The 18323-nt window shown below is 38.2% G+C and overlaps 1 protein-coding gene across 1 annotated transcript in view; it reads right to left on the bottom strand.

Moving 5' to 3' along the window:
* The window catches only part of LOC121379664 (U4/U6.U5 tri-snRNP-associated protein 2-like), a 92548-nt gene that overhangs the window by 9657 nt on the left and 64568 nt on the right, over positions 1-18323 (bottom strand). The window contains exons 10-11 of the mRNA XM_041508314.1: positions 10276-10499; positions 9557-9618 (exon numbers count right to left, since the gene is read on the bottom strand). Coding sequence (XP_041364248.1) covers positions 9557-9618; positions 10276-10499 — 286 coding nt within the window. The remainder of the gene's footprint in view (positions 1-9556; positions 9619-10275; positions 10500-18323) is intronic.

Below are 18323 nucleotides of genomic sequence, written 5' to 3'. Positions count from 1 at the left end.
TGGCATCTTGTAACTCGTCTACGTCGAAATGGAAATGAGGCATCATTGCGAGCATTGCAGCTTTAAATACCCATCATACCCATCTTTTCCCCGAGTTTCACGTGCATCCGCCAAAATCTGACCATTTCACGCCGATTTCCTGCAATTGTTGCACAACGTGCATTAAATTTGTTTTAGGGTGCATTTGGGCATGCTGTCCCATTCCAGGAACATTAACAAACATGGTCATTCAGCAACATTGTACAAAAAAACTATATTTTGTAAAATCACACACTTTTTTTCTTTCCCTATCACCTATGCGTTTCTTTTTTGACAGAGTATATATATACACACACATACATATACATATATATATATATACACACACACATTAGTGATTTCCCTAGAAATTTGGCATATATATATATATATACTGAAACAAAGGCACACACACATTATTTACCCTATGCACCAAAGTAAATACTAAACACACGGAGAGAGGGGGGGGGGGGGGAACGACCTATATTTTCTTACTGCAGGCCTGCTACAGACACATTTGCAACACACAAAAAAAGTTTAAACAAGAATTTAGGCCTATATTATAATTATTATGTGTGTGTAATTTAGCAGTATAAACTTATTTTAAAATTAAAAAATAAATAAGATGTAGTAGCAAAATAAATACAAGTATAGATAATATCCAAGCAACTAAGATTAAACGAAAAATAAAGACCACACAAATTTAATGATAAAGGAATAATATCTTTATTCAATAACTGGATGCATCGTTTTGTTGGGGTTTTCATGGAAGACGGTGGAATTGTGTATTTTATTTACAGTATAATGTGGGATTTTTATTACTGCACATGCTTTAACCATTTTGTTTGCTAAATTAATCTCTGCTGGTGTCAACGAGCAACAACATTAAAGTCAACGTAGTCACATTCTGTGAGGGAAGCCATGGAATTCCATCAGGTTTGTCGTTTTAATGACCCTACCCACAAGCGGCGCCTAGTCTCTTCTTTTGGAAATTTGTAAAACGATATTTTTTTTAACATCATGTTATGGTTTATGCAGCCAACTGCACAACATGTGTTAGGCATTGTGACCGTTAACTGTTGTAAATGATCGACCAAAGTTGCCTCATTTCACTATCAAACCATACGTAACTAAGGAGAAGATTCAACACGTCACGTGATAAAAGGGCTTTTCGCCACCCCTGACTGACACTTTAACAAATGAAAAATGCATAATTTTAGATTTAATAAAAAAAAAATTATTATTCCTGCTAACTGAGGGCAGCCATTTTGTTTAGTTTTTGTGACGTCCGGTGGTATAGCTTGGGGCAAAGTGACGTCAGCTCCGTCTAACTTCTCTATTATGCACAGTGTAAACAAACGCTCTAATTTACGACAAAGTGCTTCGCTTTCATCAACCGGACTTGTAAAACAACACAAATGACTTGATAGTATAATAAACTATTTAACTAAATATATTTCAATTTGCATCAATATAACGAAATAGAGTTATAGTATTTTTTTCTTTGAAAAAATCCAAAGAAAAAATGCATATTATTAGGCCTATTGGTAGGATATGTTCTAGCAAAAACGACCACTCACGATACCCAAGTGATAATTTTCTTCGTAATTGGTCAAGTTTGTGATTTTAGATGGGAACGTCTACTTAATCAAGGGTTTTACAGAATTACTTACAGTAATAAAGCAGCAGGACGGCTGGTAAGGTCCATTATGATTTGAGGTTATCACACAATACCCTGTGATCTTAATAAAAAGAGGCATGTATTTTTAGTGTGTTTAGACACAGTGTCTGGGGACCGTCTAAATATACACCTGCCAATCAAGAGGTACAGGCCACGGAAAGAAAAGACCAATTAACCAAGAAAACACTCCGACTATTATTTCAGTATGTGTGTTAATTTATATACAAAACATAATGCAGTTATTTCAACACTTTGACAATGGTGGTTTATTTTGTATTGAAAAATAAACCACATATACACGATGCTATGTTACTGGGATGGATATTATTACAGAACATTGCGATGCATCCGTAAAAATCAGGTATGTTTTGTTTCTTCAGTTCGAAGACTAATTTCTGATGTGACATAACCACCAGCTCACCAGACGGCGTATTCACTGGGATGGTACAAAATTATATATAATAGCCGTCACATTTAACCATTTTATTAATTAACTATACGATTATACTTGTTGATATTAAGCAATAATGTGCATTATGTATCGTTGAATATGCATACCAGTCCAAAAGCCTTGCTTTAGCATTCCTTTAACATAATGTGGCTTTCCAGTGTTTCTGCCAGAAAGAAACTTTTGGGTATGGAGCTATGAAATTGAATACAACAAGTCAACAGGGGGTATGGGGGACCTCCACCAGAAAGAAATGGGTTAAGCAGTCCTTGTCTTTTAATAAATCATGACAAGTGAAAAATCACACACCTCAAAACACTTAGGCCAGTGAAAAATTGCATTCGTCAAAATGTTAAAGCGAATGAAAACCAAGCATTATTAATTTATGAAGTAATTGGTACATTGGTACAATGTAGAGACATATGTTGCCAAATTGAACCAATAAACCAATAATATTTTCTTTTAATTTTATGTTTTTTGGTTCATTAGTGTAGTCTGATTTCTTTTCCCTATCAGGAATGGAGTTATTACAAAATTTCAGGAGCAGTGCTATAGAAATATAATTATGACATACATTGATGGAGACAATTTGATTTTTTAATTACAATATGCACTTTTCAGATAATTTGATGCACACAATTATAGATACCTTTTCAGAGTTAGATGGTTTGATGTGTAGGAATCAACTTGTCTTGAATTTCATTCTTATGTGCAACGAACATGAATAGGATAGTTGGGATAGGAAAATCCACTGTTTCTGAGAAGTGGTTCAATTAGAACTATGACCCAAGCATCTTAGGTGTGCAGTAAAGATAATCTGACTCCGATAGCTCTGATTGGTCAAAATGCCACAGAATACTGCGCATCAAATCATGTTCCAGTCACATGGTTTGCGACTTCCTAACATACGTAATGAAACAAACAAAAATTAAATAGTCATCTATGATTACTGTTACTATAGTTTGTACATATATATACATATATAAATGACAGATGTACATTCATTAACCTCTGACTGAAATACAAATATTTAAATGAAGTTTTATTTGATTTTTTTTTTAAAAGATAAAGAAAGAAAAATATCAGACGAAAAAAAGAAAGGGTTTTTTTTTTTGTAAACAAGACCTACATGTGTAAGTCTATTTCTACATACCTATTATCATTTCTTTTCCTTCTTTTTATTATTCTGTCTACTTTTGAATTGTCTTTGTCTAAATTTCATTTTTTTTTTTTTTTAAAGTAGAAGTTACATGCTTGCCATTTTCAGAACCTCACACAAGCTTTACAGGCTAACAGTTATGAACTAATCGAGACAATTATACCGACTTCGCTGATTTCCTTAACGAGTTCATTTGTGTATGCTACAGAAGCCACTATTTAATTCAGTATAAAGAAGTTAGCCTTATCAGACGTTGATCTATTACCTTACAAAAGTGGATTGTTCCTAATTAATACTAAGTTAAATAAGCAAAGAAGTTCTGACTGGATTGGTACGTCTTCGAAGATGTCTATTAATAGGGACAGCGGACACTTTTTAAATATGACAAGAATGATATTGATTGTTTGTTATACTGAAGAAATACCTTTAAAAGAATTTTTTTAAATAATAATTTAAAAAAATTCAATTAGCCCTGACCCCCAAAATTAATTTTTTTTAATCAGGTTAGGTAACTCCGTTTTGAAAAAAAAAAAAAAAAAAAAAAAAAAAGTTTGGCACACTCAAAATTTTAGGAATGTATTCATTATTTTCAAATAAAATACCTTCAATACCATTAATATAATCAGTATAATCGACTAATTGGTCATTATAATACCCATCCACCCCCAAAAAGGGTTCAACATAATTAAACGGCCATTTTTATTGCAGAAGCATATATCATACAACATTTGGAATGTAATAAAACTCATGTGTGCATTACAAATGAACATTACCATCATCATCATGTGCTACATGTAGTAATCAGTAACTCCTCATTCATTACCCGCATTATCACAACATTCAATTGTACAGAGTAAAGAGCATCAATCGGCCATGGAAAAAGTGATATACAGGTCAATGGTCAATATGTAAGAGGAATAAATGTGTACCATTAATGTATCTGTCAAAATGTCAACTTGTGTGTGTTATATGAGATAGAGATAAATGATACAGAGACAGAGAGACAGTGACAGAGGAGGGAGAGAGGGAAAGAAGGACAGAGCAAGAGATAACAGATGTTAGGTTTTGGGAAATTGAGTTTCTTTATAATTACAAAAATTGAAATAATTAGAGAATGCTTGATTGTTGGTTGTATGGCTTATTAGCTAGCCTGTTTTGGTTTTTTAAAAATAAGTTAGTGGCATTAAAAAACAAAATTACATCACCCATGCTGTGTTATTGAGACAATTATATACACATTTAGTGCTGTCATTGTCAAAGGTGTGCAAACAGTCGTTTAATTGGTGAAACAAAAAGTTGTAGAATACATGTAGATAGGATTTTTTTGATTTTTTTTTACACATTAAGTATATAGTCAAAGTTGACATTTTTACCTGGGTACCATTTTAATAGATTATAGCCAATGCTCTACAACTGATGTAACAAAGGCTGTGGTGTGCACTATCCTGTCTGTGGGATGGTGCATATAAAAGATCCCTTGCTGCTAATCGAAAAGAGTAGCCCATGAAGTGGCAACAGCGGGTTTCCTCTCACAATATCTGTGTGGTTCTTAACCATATGTCTGATGCCATATAACCGTAAATAAAATGTGTCGAGTGCGTCGTTAAATAAAACATTTCCTTCCTTCCTTCCACTTTAATAGTTAATATTTTGACTTGACATTTTTTCCAGTGACATTTTGTCCTACATCCGTTAATTATAAAGATGTGGTTATAGGGATTAATTTTATGTGATTCCCTAACAACAAATGTGTCAGGGTCACAATAAATGTATTCATAACAAATTGAAAATGTAAACAAATATCCGCCATCTTGGATTGTAGTAAACACACAAACAGGAAGATGTTGTTAACGGGCGATCACAGTTATACAATAAATCAAAACATCTAAATTTTGTCATGTACTGCAAGAGTAATAAATTAAATATAATTACCTCACAAAAATAAATACTTGCAATAACGACAACACTATTTTTCAATAATTTAATGCAGTATCACTACTTTTTCACTTTGCTACTGCATAAAACGTAAAGTGGCAAGTAACGTGAGTTCTATATTTGTTATAAAGTTTTATCAATGTATTTTATACCTGTTACAAGTACTGGTATTCTTCTAATATTACACAATAAATGTTTTATAGACGTTAACTAACATGTGCTTTTCAAACCTTGCATTCGGCAATGGTGTAACAGATATGAGTGCGGTCTCTACTATTAAACCAGTGTTTTCAGATTTGTATAGCAAAGAAATACCAGTCATATATTAAAACCTTGCATGGACACTACCATTCTTGTCACATTTTTTATTTTCTGGTATTATTAAATGAGGCTTTCTATCAGGTATATAAGGTAAATAGTGGCAATATACAAACTTATTTTACATGTGCGGTTTCTTCAGTGTAACATGCGTAATTTTTCACTCTCGCCAAATTGAAATTACGTGCACTGTACGAGCGCAATCGCATTCGCACACCTTAAAAGACAAGGTCTGGTTACATTTAGGGTTACAATTAAGAAAATCATACAGTAATGATAAGAGTAATTAATTTTGTCAAAAAGTAAAAAAAAAAGAGAAGAAATCTGCCAAAACATTTGGGTATGGCGCCATACCTGTTTTACCTTCTGGCAGAAACCCTGCTTCCTCAGTCTTAGCTCTATATAATCCAGGGGTGCAAAAAGTGCTCACCCACTCGCCAAATGAGAGTACAAATTCTGACGGACTAATTAAAAAATGCAACTACCAGTCCGGTGAGCGATCTGCGTTTTTTTTCTGACAGAATTTTATTTATTAATTTGTTATTTTATTGTTTTTGCATTGAATCCGCGACTACCGGCCTCGGTGGCTTTGTGGTTAGGCCATCGGTCTACAGGCTGGTAGGTACTGGGTTTGGATCCCAGTCGAGGCATGGGATTTTTAATCCAGATACCGACTCCAAACCCTTAGTGAGTGCTCCGCAAGGCTCAATGGGTAGGTGTAAACCACTTGCACCGACCAGTGATCCATAACTGGTTCAACAAAGGCCATAATTTGTACTATCCTGCCTGTGGGAAGCGCAAATAAAAGATCCCTTGCTGCCTGTCATAAAAGAGTAGCCTATGTGGCAACAGCAGGTTTCCTCTAAAAAACAAATGTCAGAATGACCATATGTTTGATGTCCAATAGCCGATGATAAGATAAAAAATAAATTTGCTCTAGTGGCGTCGTTAAATAAAAAAAACTTTACTCTTTTTTTGAATCCGCGACTCCACGTCAGCCATGCCAGAATTCCAAACCATTAAAAAACACAGTTATGATACATGTACTGTATTACCAATAAACTACTTCGGAAATCCGAACTGCACATGCGCGATATTCCGGAAACTGGTTATAGAGAAAATGGAACCGTGCCAAAACGGCCCCAAACTAAAACAGAACCAAATTGGACAAAATGAAACCTAGCGTTGGTTCAAATGGCACTAATAAAATATATATGGCTATATGACTTAAAGGAAGAGACAATTAAGGCATTTGACCTGGTATGCATATTCAACGATATATATAATGCACATTATTGCTTAATATCACCAAGTATAATCGTATAGTTAATTAATAAAACGGTTAAATGTGACGGCTATTATATATAACAGGCGCAGCCATTTTGTACCATCCCAGTGAATATGCCCTCTGGTGAGCTGGTGGTTATGTAATACCTAACGTGTCACGTCAGGAATTAGTCTTCGCACTAAGAAACAAAACATACCTGATTTTTGTGGATGCATCGCAATATACTGTAATAATAGTCATCCCAGTAAGCCAGCAACAAGTATATATTATTTTTAATACAAAATAAACCACCAAAGTGTTTAAATAACTATTATGTTTTGAACATAAATTAACCCACGTACTGAAATAATAATCGGAGTGTTTTCTTAGTTAATTTGTCTTTTCTTTCTGTGGCCTGTACCTGTGGTTCCTGATTGGTAGGTGTATATTTAGACGGTCCCCAGACACTGTGTCTAGACAAGACGTGTCTCTTTTATTAAGATCACAGGGTATTGTGTGTTAACCACATAGATACCCATCTAATTGTCCTGCTTTACTACTGTAAGTAATTCTGTACAACCCTTGATTAAGTAGACTTTCCCATCTAAAATCACAAAACTGACCAATTACGTAGTCCCAAAGAAAACAAAATTATCACTTGGGTATCGTGAGTGGTCGTTTTTGCTCGAACGTAGCATATCAATAGGCCTAATAATATGCGCTTTTTTTCTTTGGCTTTTTTTTAAAAAGAAAAATACTATAACTCCATTTTGTTCTATTGATGCAAATTGAAATATATTTAGTTAAATAGTTTATTATACTATCAAGTCATTTATGTTGTTTTACAAGTCAGGTTGATGAAAGCGAAGCATCTTGTCGTAAATTAGAGCGTTTGATTACACTGTGCATAGAGGAAATGGACGGAGCTGACGTCACTTTTCCCCAAGCTATACCACCGGATGTCACAAAAAACGAAACAAAATGGCTGCCCCCAGTTAGCAGGAATAATCATGTTTTTTTATTAACTCTAAAATTATGCGTTTTTCATTTGTTAAAGTGTCAGTATGTGTTGGTGGTCCGGGTATGCATCTTACCAACACATAAGGCTCTTGTCTGAGTTGACCCTACCTTTAAACAAAAGCTCAAAATTAAATGTATGGCTAAAATGGCCTTATAAACATGCGTTGTTTTACATTATGCAACATTTAATAATGGATGTTCGTACCAAACATTTTCAGGTATTAACGCCCCAACACCATTTTCGCCAACTGATACACTGAAATGCCGTTACAGCTAAAAGCCACAACAAAAACTCTGACAAACCCCCCCCCCCCCCCCCCAAAAAAAGAGACAAAAATGGTTCCATTTTGATAATTTCGATTTAGCCTCATTCCTCGGAAACGGAGCCGGTCAAAGGTCAGTAGTTCCTTCAAATGATTTGCTTACGTTGAAAATATGTTACCGACGTGTTTTGAATAGATTCTTCTGTTAAATGCTTGTGGGATGTCACTTGAATTTTGTAAATCTACATGTATATGTATACGAAAGAAATGTGAAAAGCCTAGTCTTAACTAATAGCTTTCGTGTTTGATTTCGTTCGTTTGCCACGTGATCTTGATCATTTACTAAGTGTCCTTAATAATGTTTTGGTTATTAATACGTGTCTTTTTGTTCAGACGGTTGGTAAAATAATTGGGAGGTAAACTGAGCCCCCGAAGTTGGCAGAAATGCTAGGTGTAGGGGTGGATGTGAGGGTGGGTGTTGGGGGTTCAGGTGCATGCTATTATAAAGATATTGTTAAAAAAAATTTTTATTAATATATTGTTCTATAGGCTGGGACTAGTAGAAATTCTGGCAGGCTAGTAAATTTTAGTTGGTTCTGGTTCGGCGGGCTAGTGAAATATTTTCCATTTCTGTACCCCTGTAATCATTTCTAAAAATGACGTTTTGACATGGTCCTAGCTAGTTATTCATGAAAATAATATCATGGATAATATTACACTCGCATGTGAATCATACTGATTTTATGAAGCTCGTGTCAGGATTCTAGCAATACAATAATCCTCACACTTGTTTCATAAAATCAGTACGACACACAAGCTTGTATAATAATTTCTTTATAACACAAGTCTGTGAACATCTACTTTTTTATTTTTTATACCGAATAGAAGATCAGTAATATAACACTATGAAAACATTATTAATTTTATTAATTTTGTTTATAAACCAAATAGCACTAGAAACAATACTTTTATCAAATACTGCTTTACAGTAATCTTTCAAAACAACATATCTAAATTTGAACAAACCTGTTCAAACAAAGACATCTGTCAAAGAGCCACCTGACATAAGGGACTAATATGTGTGTAATGTTTTACTATTACTCCAAATCACACAAATTAACCTTTATTAATTACGAAGCAAACTGTCCCAAGAGGTCACATTTTGATACTGTCACAAGTAACAATAAACTACAAGATATCTAAAAATATCTTTTTTTCAGGTTTAACGTTTTCTCACAATCCTTGATCAGCGATTTTAACTGTTCTACTTTACCAGTCTGTTATTACAAATCTGAAATGGATTATGATGTTAGCATAGCATATCTAAAATATTACATTTGGCTAAGTCATAGTGACTTGACTAGTAGATTTCAATATTTACAGAATGGCATGTCTTAACTCCAACACTTTCCAGATTAACTAACTGAAAGTGCAACAAACAGCTTACTTGATAGGGAAGTTTACAATTGTTGGGTTCTTCTCATGAACAAAGTAGTTCTTGTTAAACCGCTGTAAAGAAAAAGAGACAAAACAAAACGATATTACAGCTGCTGAAGAAAACCAATTCAATATACCAGCCCTGGCAATTTGCTTCTGCATTCAGAAATGCTCATGTAAACGCTGAAGTAAAATTCATTCATATTAGATTTAACTTTTTTGTTGACACAATGTTTCAATCAAAACCTGGATATGGTCAAACAATTTGTAATAAAGCTTGTGTATCATTTTTAATAACAATAGACTATCACAGTAATGACATAGAGAGCAGTGCAATATGGTTGTATTGAGATAAAGCAAAAAAAAAAAAGAAGCTTTCAAAGCAAAGTGTATTTTAGCAGTAGCAAACTTTCGCCTCGGGATTTCTTTTTGCAGATGACACTAATGCACAACTCCGTTAATGGACAGTCAAGAAAGCCAATAGACATTGGTGTCCGATGTGGCGGTGCGGAAGCACTCTGAAGATAATATATTGCTTCTACTGAAAATCAAATGAATATATAACTGACTCCACCAGTTGCGGTCATCTTTGAGTTTGAATATATAACTTTTGAAACACTAAAGACAGTTTTAGAAATTATTTCCATTCATAAAACTATAAGTTAGGTGATAAAAATTGAAAACATTGGTTACTTTATGACAAACTGTTGTAAGAAGTTTTTCTTTTACCTTGATGTATATGATGATGTACGGAGGTAACCGCGTCAGTTCAAATTTCTTGTAGGTACTGTCTTTGTGTGTCTTATACTCCTTTTCAGTGATGCCATTGAATTTTGACAACAATGTCGCAAATGGCACCTGTGGGATGATGTTCTCGCGTAACTCATCAGGGTACAAAGGAGGTCGTGGAAGGTCACAGGTCAAATACAGCCATGGTATTTCTTCCAAAATCTCTGCAATAAAATGTAGTTAACCTGGTCATGTGATTAAATCTCCATGCAAACATGTATACTAAGACATAAAAATTGAATAATTTCTTATAGAAACAAATGAAATATTGGTGAGAACTGTCACTGATATTGTTTAAATCAGAAAAAAAGGAATAAAATGCATTTGAAGCAAAATACACAACAGTTACTTGGTGTTTATTACATATGAAAATCTTTTTGCATTTGTGTTGCCTACACTTGTCTCTGAATAAAAGCAACTGGTTTTTTTGTTTAGTTTTTTCTGTCTTTCTTCACTATGACAAGATAAATAATGCTGAAAAAAATGCTGTTGTTATTGCAGTTGACACCAATTTTGTTTTGTTTCAAATGCATTTTATTACATATGAGGAGTTCAGGCGCAAAACCTTGTAAACGCCACATCCATGAAAATTGAGATAACCGTTGGAGACAAACCTTCTCAGTCCCTAGTACCCGATGAGCAAATACATTTTGCTTCAAAAGCCCGTTAGTCCCATTCTAAATCCAAGCTAGAATACGATTTCTTTGCAGAACCTCGTAAACGCCATCTGAGTTTGTCTACAGAACCACGTAGTTTGTAGACCGCCAATCACATGTGCGCATCAGATCACATGACAAGCATTTTTGCACGCTGAATTCGTATAATTCCTTCAGATTTTGGCCAATTTATCCACGCTAGTTATGGAAACTTATGATGTAGTTGACGAACCTGTGATGTTATCACCAACAGGAAAGCGTAAACGATGTCGGCCACGAAGTTCGGCCCGTTCTATAGCCAAAACAGCTTGCTACAGTGGTGAAGGTTTGATTCCTCGTGTAAGATGCGCACATGTGACCAGGAATTATGTGGTGTGCCAGTTTGTTCAATACTGTGAAAAATTACTTTAACACTCACTAGCCCAATTTCAATAAATCAATGGATGTGTGTTTAAATTGGGGAGGGGGCGAGATGACTGATTGAACTTTCGTGTAATCTTTTGATGACTTCCAATGGGGAATGGAGTATGTTGTGCCACCAACTGGCATTATTTTCCAGTCATCTTTCCATAATTATAATTCTAGAGTGAGTATGTTACTGTCATTGTTATTACACTGGGATGGCACAATCGTTTTAAATAAGTGTCAGTTTTTAACGCTTTGTGAAGGCTAGGAACAATAGGCCAGCAACTGCCAAACTTTGGTATATCCATGGACAAGTAAAGTTCTTCTTTTGTAAATGTTTAATTCAACCTTCACTTTTAAGATGTTTCTAATTGTCTGTTGTTTGATTCTGCAACATTTCCATAAGACTAATCTCCAGAAATGGACTTGGAAATGGATTTTTAATAAAGGTTCATTTTTTACATTAATATTTTTTTGTTCATTGCTCCATAACCATTTCATGACACAAAAAGTGGAATTAGTGAGAATTAAAATTACCATCAGGTAAAAATCTACATTTTAAAATAAACGAAGTCAGATGGTCTTACTGGGTTTTACGCCTGAACTCCTCATATTTCCCCAATCTGAACAATATCTTTCAGTTACATTTGTTACTAATTATGTCATTTGTTCACAAGCTTAATATATATGATAAGACAAGCTGAGGTGGAAAAAAAAGAACACAACTCTATCAATACATACACTGTAACACAAACAATAACATCACAGTGAACTTAAAGGCATGCATATTTCACTAAAACTGGATTATCCACGTTGGATAGAAATCCATGTCAACCCTCCCTGTAATTTTTGCTTTTGAATCTTGGAACTTTACTAAGCTGAATATAGCAGACCATTCCAGCACAGAGGAGTGAGAATTTTCCTACAGGAATTTTTAACCTTACCCCCTCAGATTTGTCTGGAATTTTGTTTCTAGGGTGGTTTTGGCTGAAAAAGCTTAATTTTCAAAGATGAGCTCAATCGGACCAGTGATTTGGGTGCTACAGCCCAACCATTTTGGCATAAATTGCCAAAATTGGGCGGTGGGGCCCTATATTTGAATGTCCATAAATAAGTAACCACTGGTCCAATTTTGATGGGAATGACATCTCTTGAATGGAAATTGCCCAATGATTCCAAATTTGACCTTGTTGCCCTCGTGACCTTGAAATGAAAATTGGTCAGAATTATAGCCCAGCATGTTTTCTATAAAATATAACAGAACTAGAGGTGTACTATTTCTTTATAGTCCACAAAAGCAAATCAAAAACCATCTCCATGCAATTTAACTTCAATTTAGTTAGTACCCCGTTGAGGATAATCCCCACTGACTATGAGTAGACATTGAATGTTCTTGAAATTTGGCGCACACATACTACTGACCTTATGGAACAATAATTAATGAAAATTAAAACAGTTGACTGTCTCAGATGTTTGTAGAAGCCATGCCCATATTGACGATTTATGTCAAATTTGTCAATATTGCAAATATTGGAATGTTCTAAGTATATACCCCAAACATCAACTACATATATAGATGATATATCCATAATTATGAAATGTAGGCCCCTAACTGACCAGTTTCCATGTGTTATAATGAATTCATTCATTCTATGGAAACCTAGCCCATAGATACTATTCTGTGCTTTAGTACATATAAACATTAATTTAACATCAGGTGTGAACCCCTAACAAGCACATGTTCATCAAGTTAAAACAATGGGGAAAGTTCTGGGGTGTTTTTATTTCAAATTCACAACTTTCCGAGGCTGCTTCCAAAAATGTAAGTGTACATATATTATTCTAAAACACTTCTGATACTTTAGATTGTAACTTATACAATAAATCAAGCATTGATGTACTGTAATTAATTAAAACATTTTCAAGTTTGTTTGTGTCCTGTCATATTATTTATAAAAAACATTTTTGAAGGAGGATGGGACGGACTATAAACATTATACACCCATGGGTCAAAATGTGCCATTAATATGTAAAACAAAATATAATAATAAAAAAACACCCAAGAGAACCGGTGAGGTACATGATATGCCCATCAGGAGTTTGATGGAAAACCATGAATATGCTACGTGTATGATTCAATTCTAATTATGTGAATATAGACAAATTATTTGATTTATTTGTATCACAGTGACCTAGTAATTGTATGTGGCACATCACCATACCAAGTTGATCCTACATGTGAGGTTTGATGGTCCTGTATGCATCTGTATGCAAGATATGATCCGGACAAGGATTTAATGTTATGTGCAGCAGACTGAAAAGTAGGTCACAGTGACCAAGTAACAGTACCAGTAGACTGTGAAAAGTAGGTCACAGTGACCTAGTAATAGTATGCGAAACACCGCCATCCCAAGTAGTTTATACATGTGAGGTTTGATGGTCTTGTATCAAAGCCCCCTGAGTGTTTTCTGTCTAGTACACCAAAGAACTGTTAGCCCAATAGAGACAACATATGACGATATGCAGTGAAGGGTAAATGTTATCTAGACAAAAGTTCTGGCACCAGTGCATGAACCGTGCAAAAGAATGAAAGTCTAAGCAGTCCTCATCTGTTGATTCGATGGACATCTCGGTGTGCAGCCTAGAATCCAACAGGACGGCTAGTGTTCACCAAAGTCTGCGCAGCCACCACCAGACCCAGATGATGAAAGCCCTCAACATCTACTGTAGATACGTCCCTCGGGTAATAATTAGCAAAGATTCATGCAGATTGGAAGCTGAAGGTGCAGGCAAACCTTCCTTCTGGTATACAGGATCGTAGACCGGATCCAAGTAGCCACAGTATTCTTGGTGATATCTTCCAAGTGACTTTGGTGACAGGAAAGGAACAATCTCAAATGATGTTGGAGAAATTAGCGAGTTCTCTCGAAGTAGTGATGCAAAGCTTTCACCGGGCACAAAGATTAAGTCTTCCACATCGGCCGGACCCACAATAGATGATAAAGCTTGAACCACATATGCTCGAGGCACTTGATCAGGTAGTCGATTCTTGGCCACAAAGTTCATAAGGAGCCCCAGGGTAACAGAACTGCGCTCACGGTGAAACCGAATCAGGTCCACATCTAAGGCATGAATCTCTGAAACATGAGCTGCTGTAGCGAAACCCAGCAAGAAGACAGTTGTCCGTGTCAAAGCTTCTAAGGAGGACTCTTCTAGAGGCTCATATGGTGCCGAAGTCAAGCACCACAAGACCAGATTCAAATTCCATTTCGGTGGACGAAAACGATGGAATTGATCTTCCAGCTTAAAACCCTTGATCATTTTGTGTATCTCAGGGATGGTAGACAGCTTCGTACCAGTGGCTGGATCACAAACCGTAGCAATCACCGAAACGTAACCCGCAACAGTCGACCCCTTGAGCTTCAGAGATGTACGTAGATGCAACAGGAAGTCAGCAAGAAAAGGCACCGGAATAATCTGAGGTTTAATCTTCTGCCGGATGCACCATCGGTCGAAACACAGCCATCGAACATTATACGCCGCAGTGGTGGACGATCGATGAGCCTTCAGGATGGCCTCAGAAGTCTTGGAAGAAAAACCCTTCTTCTTCAAGCCTTTGGTGATAATGTTCATGCGTGTAGCTGGAACAAGCGGGGCTGCGGATGATGTAACCTTGATGTGGGAAGCCACAGCAGATGACCCAATCTAACAGAGGCAGTGGATGGGGATCAGCGAGCCTGATCAGGTCTGCAAACCACACTCTCATTGGCCACATTGGTGTGATCAACAGAAGATGACAATGGAATTGCTGGAACCTCTGCAGCATCCCGGGAAGCAGTATTGGAGGCGGAAATGTATAAGCGTCGATCTGGTCCCAAATGATTGCCAAGGCATCGAGATGTATGGCGTCTGGATCTGGTACTGGCGACACATAAACTCGAAGTTGATGGTTGAACCGTGTTGCAAACAAATCGATATTTGGTGTCCACAGACAGTTGCAAACCCATCGAAAGGCCTCCGGATGCAGCATCCATTCAGTGGACTGCGGAGCCGATGGACAAGAGAGACTGTCTGCGAGGACATTGGAGACCCCTGAAATATGTCGAGCACGTATTTGCAGAGGAATGCTGTCCACCAAGTCATACAGGTGAAACGTCGGTTGTAGAAGACTGCTGGAGTGAGGACCGCCCTGGCGATTGATATACGCCGCCACAGTAACACTGTCAGTGGCCACCATCAGAGACCCTCCAATCAACCTCGGACACCAGTGGAAGATTGTGTTGTAAACAGCCAAAATCTCCAGCAAATTGATGTGAAGATCGGCTTCTTCTGGAGACCACAGCCCTGGCATCGTCTGGTTGCTGAGATGGGCTCCCCAACCTTCTAGAGATACATCGGCGAAGAGATGGTGAGTCGCTTGGAAGAGCTTGGAAGTGTTGCCACCATCGAAGACTGGGCTGCAGGTTGTCTGGTAAACTGAGCTTCACGTGTGGGTTGTTGTACCGGATTTAAGGATTCAGAAACAACTGGATTCGATGAAGCTGGAGTCGACCTCTGAGCGTCAAGTCTTGCGCCAACGTCAAGAGACCCAAAAGACTCGGCCACTCTTGGAAGGACATCTGAGACGACAACACCCTGGTGATCATCAATTGAATCTTCATCCATCAGTCGAGAGGAACCAGAACAAGGCCCAAATCCCAACCGAGATGCTGGAGAAACTGCACAATGAAGGCATCTTGCAATGGCACTACAGGAAACAGTAGTGCAGTGCAGCAGGAACCGAGACATCAGAACAGTCATCCTGTTAGACAGTCAAGAACCACCGACGGCGTAGCGACCCGCTATGCTATATTCCCGATATACGTGGATGTGAAGCAACGCAAATATCAAAAGGCTAGTATCCACGACCAGCAGCAAAGACAATCTTCTCAGCATCAGACAAATTCTGGTGAAAACAACAATGAATGTCAGTGAGGTGATAAACCGCAATGGACCATAGTAAAACAGTCACGGTAAAAAAAAAAAACCTGCGTGATGGCGACTGGATAACTTCCAGAGTTAGCAGAAGTAGCAACTGACTGGCACAACTGGCTGCGTGGCGAAAACCGTGTAGCGAGGTGTACTGCAACTCATTGAGTTCATAATAAAGGTAACATCTGTCCACCCCAACAGCAACAGCGGCAAACTGACGATCGACAGTGTATCTGGAAAAACAGTTTGTCATCAGGCGGAATATCCTTAGCGAATATCAGAATGGGACATTTCGTCGAAGGTGTCAGAGAATGAGGAAACGATGGTAACATCTCATAACAGCAGCAAGGCAATCACTCATCGTCATATAAACTTCGGACTCCGTATCTTCAAGCACAGATGGGGCTGGAACATCATGTGGAAATTCTTCATAATGCAAGCACAAGCAAGATCATCGGAAGGAATGGCAGTCACTGGAGACCGAGACCGTGGACAGTTCCGTCGGGATCCATCAGAAACCTTGACGCTAACATCAGCCAAAGATCGGTGACAACAGTCCTTGGAACCTGAATAGAGACCGACTGTGTGCACGGCTCCGATGGTCACGAGAGGAGTATGAAGAATGCTAAAGCGGTGAATCCGCTGAAGTCCTTTCCACAGTAGCCGCAGGCGATGTAAATGGCAAAAGCAAAGCCGCAGGATGAACCGCATCCGGAATCATCAAGGCAGGCGAAGTCTGGATAGGGCTGGAAACAGGTGTCACTGGAACCTTCACTGGACCCTCCCTGAAACTGCAGGAACCATGGCGGCAACCATGGAAGCAATCGTCTTCTGCAACATGGTCGGTAGCACCGACTTGCAAAATACCGGCTGCCAGGGAACATCTGTAGCAATCATCGGTATCGGGCCCTTCTTAGAAGGCATTGGCAGATATGGAAGTGAAGGAAACATGTTGTAGACCACAGCCAGGAAATCCCTTATCGTCATGTGGTTCGCGGAATCCGTATCATCTATGACCGAAGCAGCCGGAGCCTCATCTGCGAAATCCCTCATAACTCGTGTACAGGCAAGGCGATCAGCAGCAGTGGAAGCCGCAGGTGAACAGGACCGTGGACGGTCCCGTCTGGAACCCTCAGAAACTTTGGAAGCTGCTTAAGCCGAAGATCGGCGACGATAGTCTGTGGTGCCCGTGGGAGGCCGGGAAAATCGTGGAGATCAGCTACGGCCACAGCTCCGAAGGGGCCGACACATCGTCCGGAAAGTCCCTCAGTACCCTGGCACAGGCAAGATGGTGCGATGTGCTTGCCGCAGTTGGAGACACGGACCATGGGCGGTCCCGTCAAGAGCCGATGGAAATCTTGGACCCCGCATCCACTGAGGACTGGTGTTAACGGTCTGCTGACTTCTTTCTTCTTTCTTGGAAGCGGTCTTCGCGGGCTGTTTACTGGAAACCGAACCACCAGACAGGTGTTTGGAGCAAGCCACAGGATGTGCTACCTGCACCACCAAAGATGTAGACTGCCCTGGACCGGAACCCGCCGTAACTGGATCCGCCCCTGAACCGGAACCCGCAAAAGACATGACAACCGCCATCGAAGCCATAGTCTCCTTCAACATCGCCGGTAACAGAGTATTCAAGCATCAGTGACAGAGTCCGCAATCGATGATGGAGCAGTGGAAACTGGAGCTGGTAACGACTCAGTCTTCCTAGCTCTCGTTGCGACAATCTTCAAATAGGCAGAGAACGCTTCCACTGACAGCCTAGAACACCTGTCACATCGGGTCCCCTCTTGACACGGAACATGACAGCCTGGGCATAACTTGTGTGGTTCATCCACCGACATGAACTTTCGACAGCGGGTACACGACATGTTGAATTAATGTCCAACATAATAAGTATTTTTCAATCTGTGAAAAAGAAAGAAAAACAACCATGAACTGCATAAAGCCGGTAAA

This window comes from Gigantopelta aegis, chromosome 8, assembly GCF_016097555.1.
Source record: "Gigantopelta aegis isolate Gae_Host chromosome 8, Gae_host_genome, whole genome shotgun sequence".
Classification (NCBI taxonomy): Eukaryota; Metazoa; Mollusca; class Gastropoda; order Neomphalida; family Peltospiridae; genus Gigantopelta; species Gigantopelta aegis.
The sequence above is the reverse complement of the archived record's forward strand: the minus strand, read 5'-3'. Positions and strand labels throughout refer to the sequence as shown.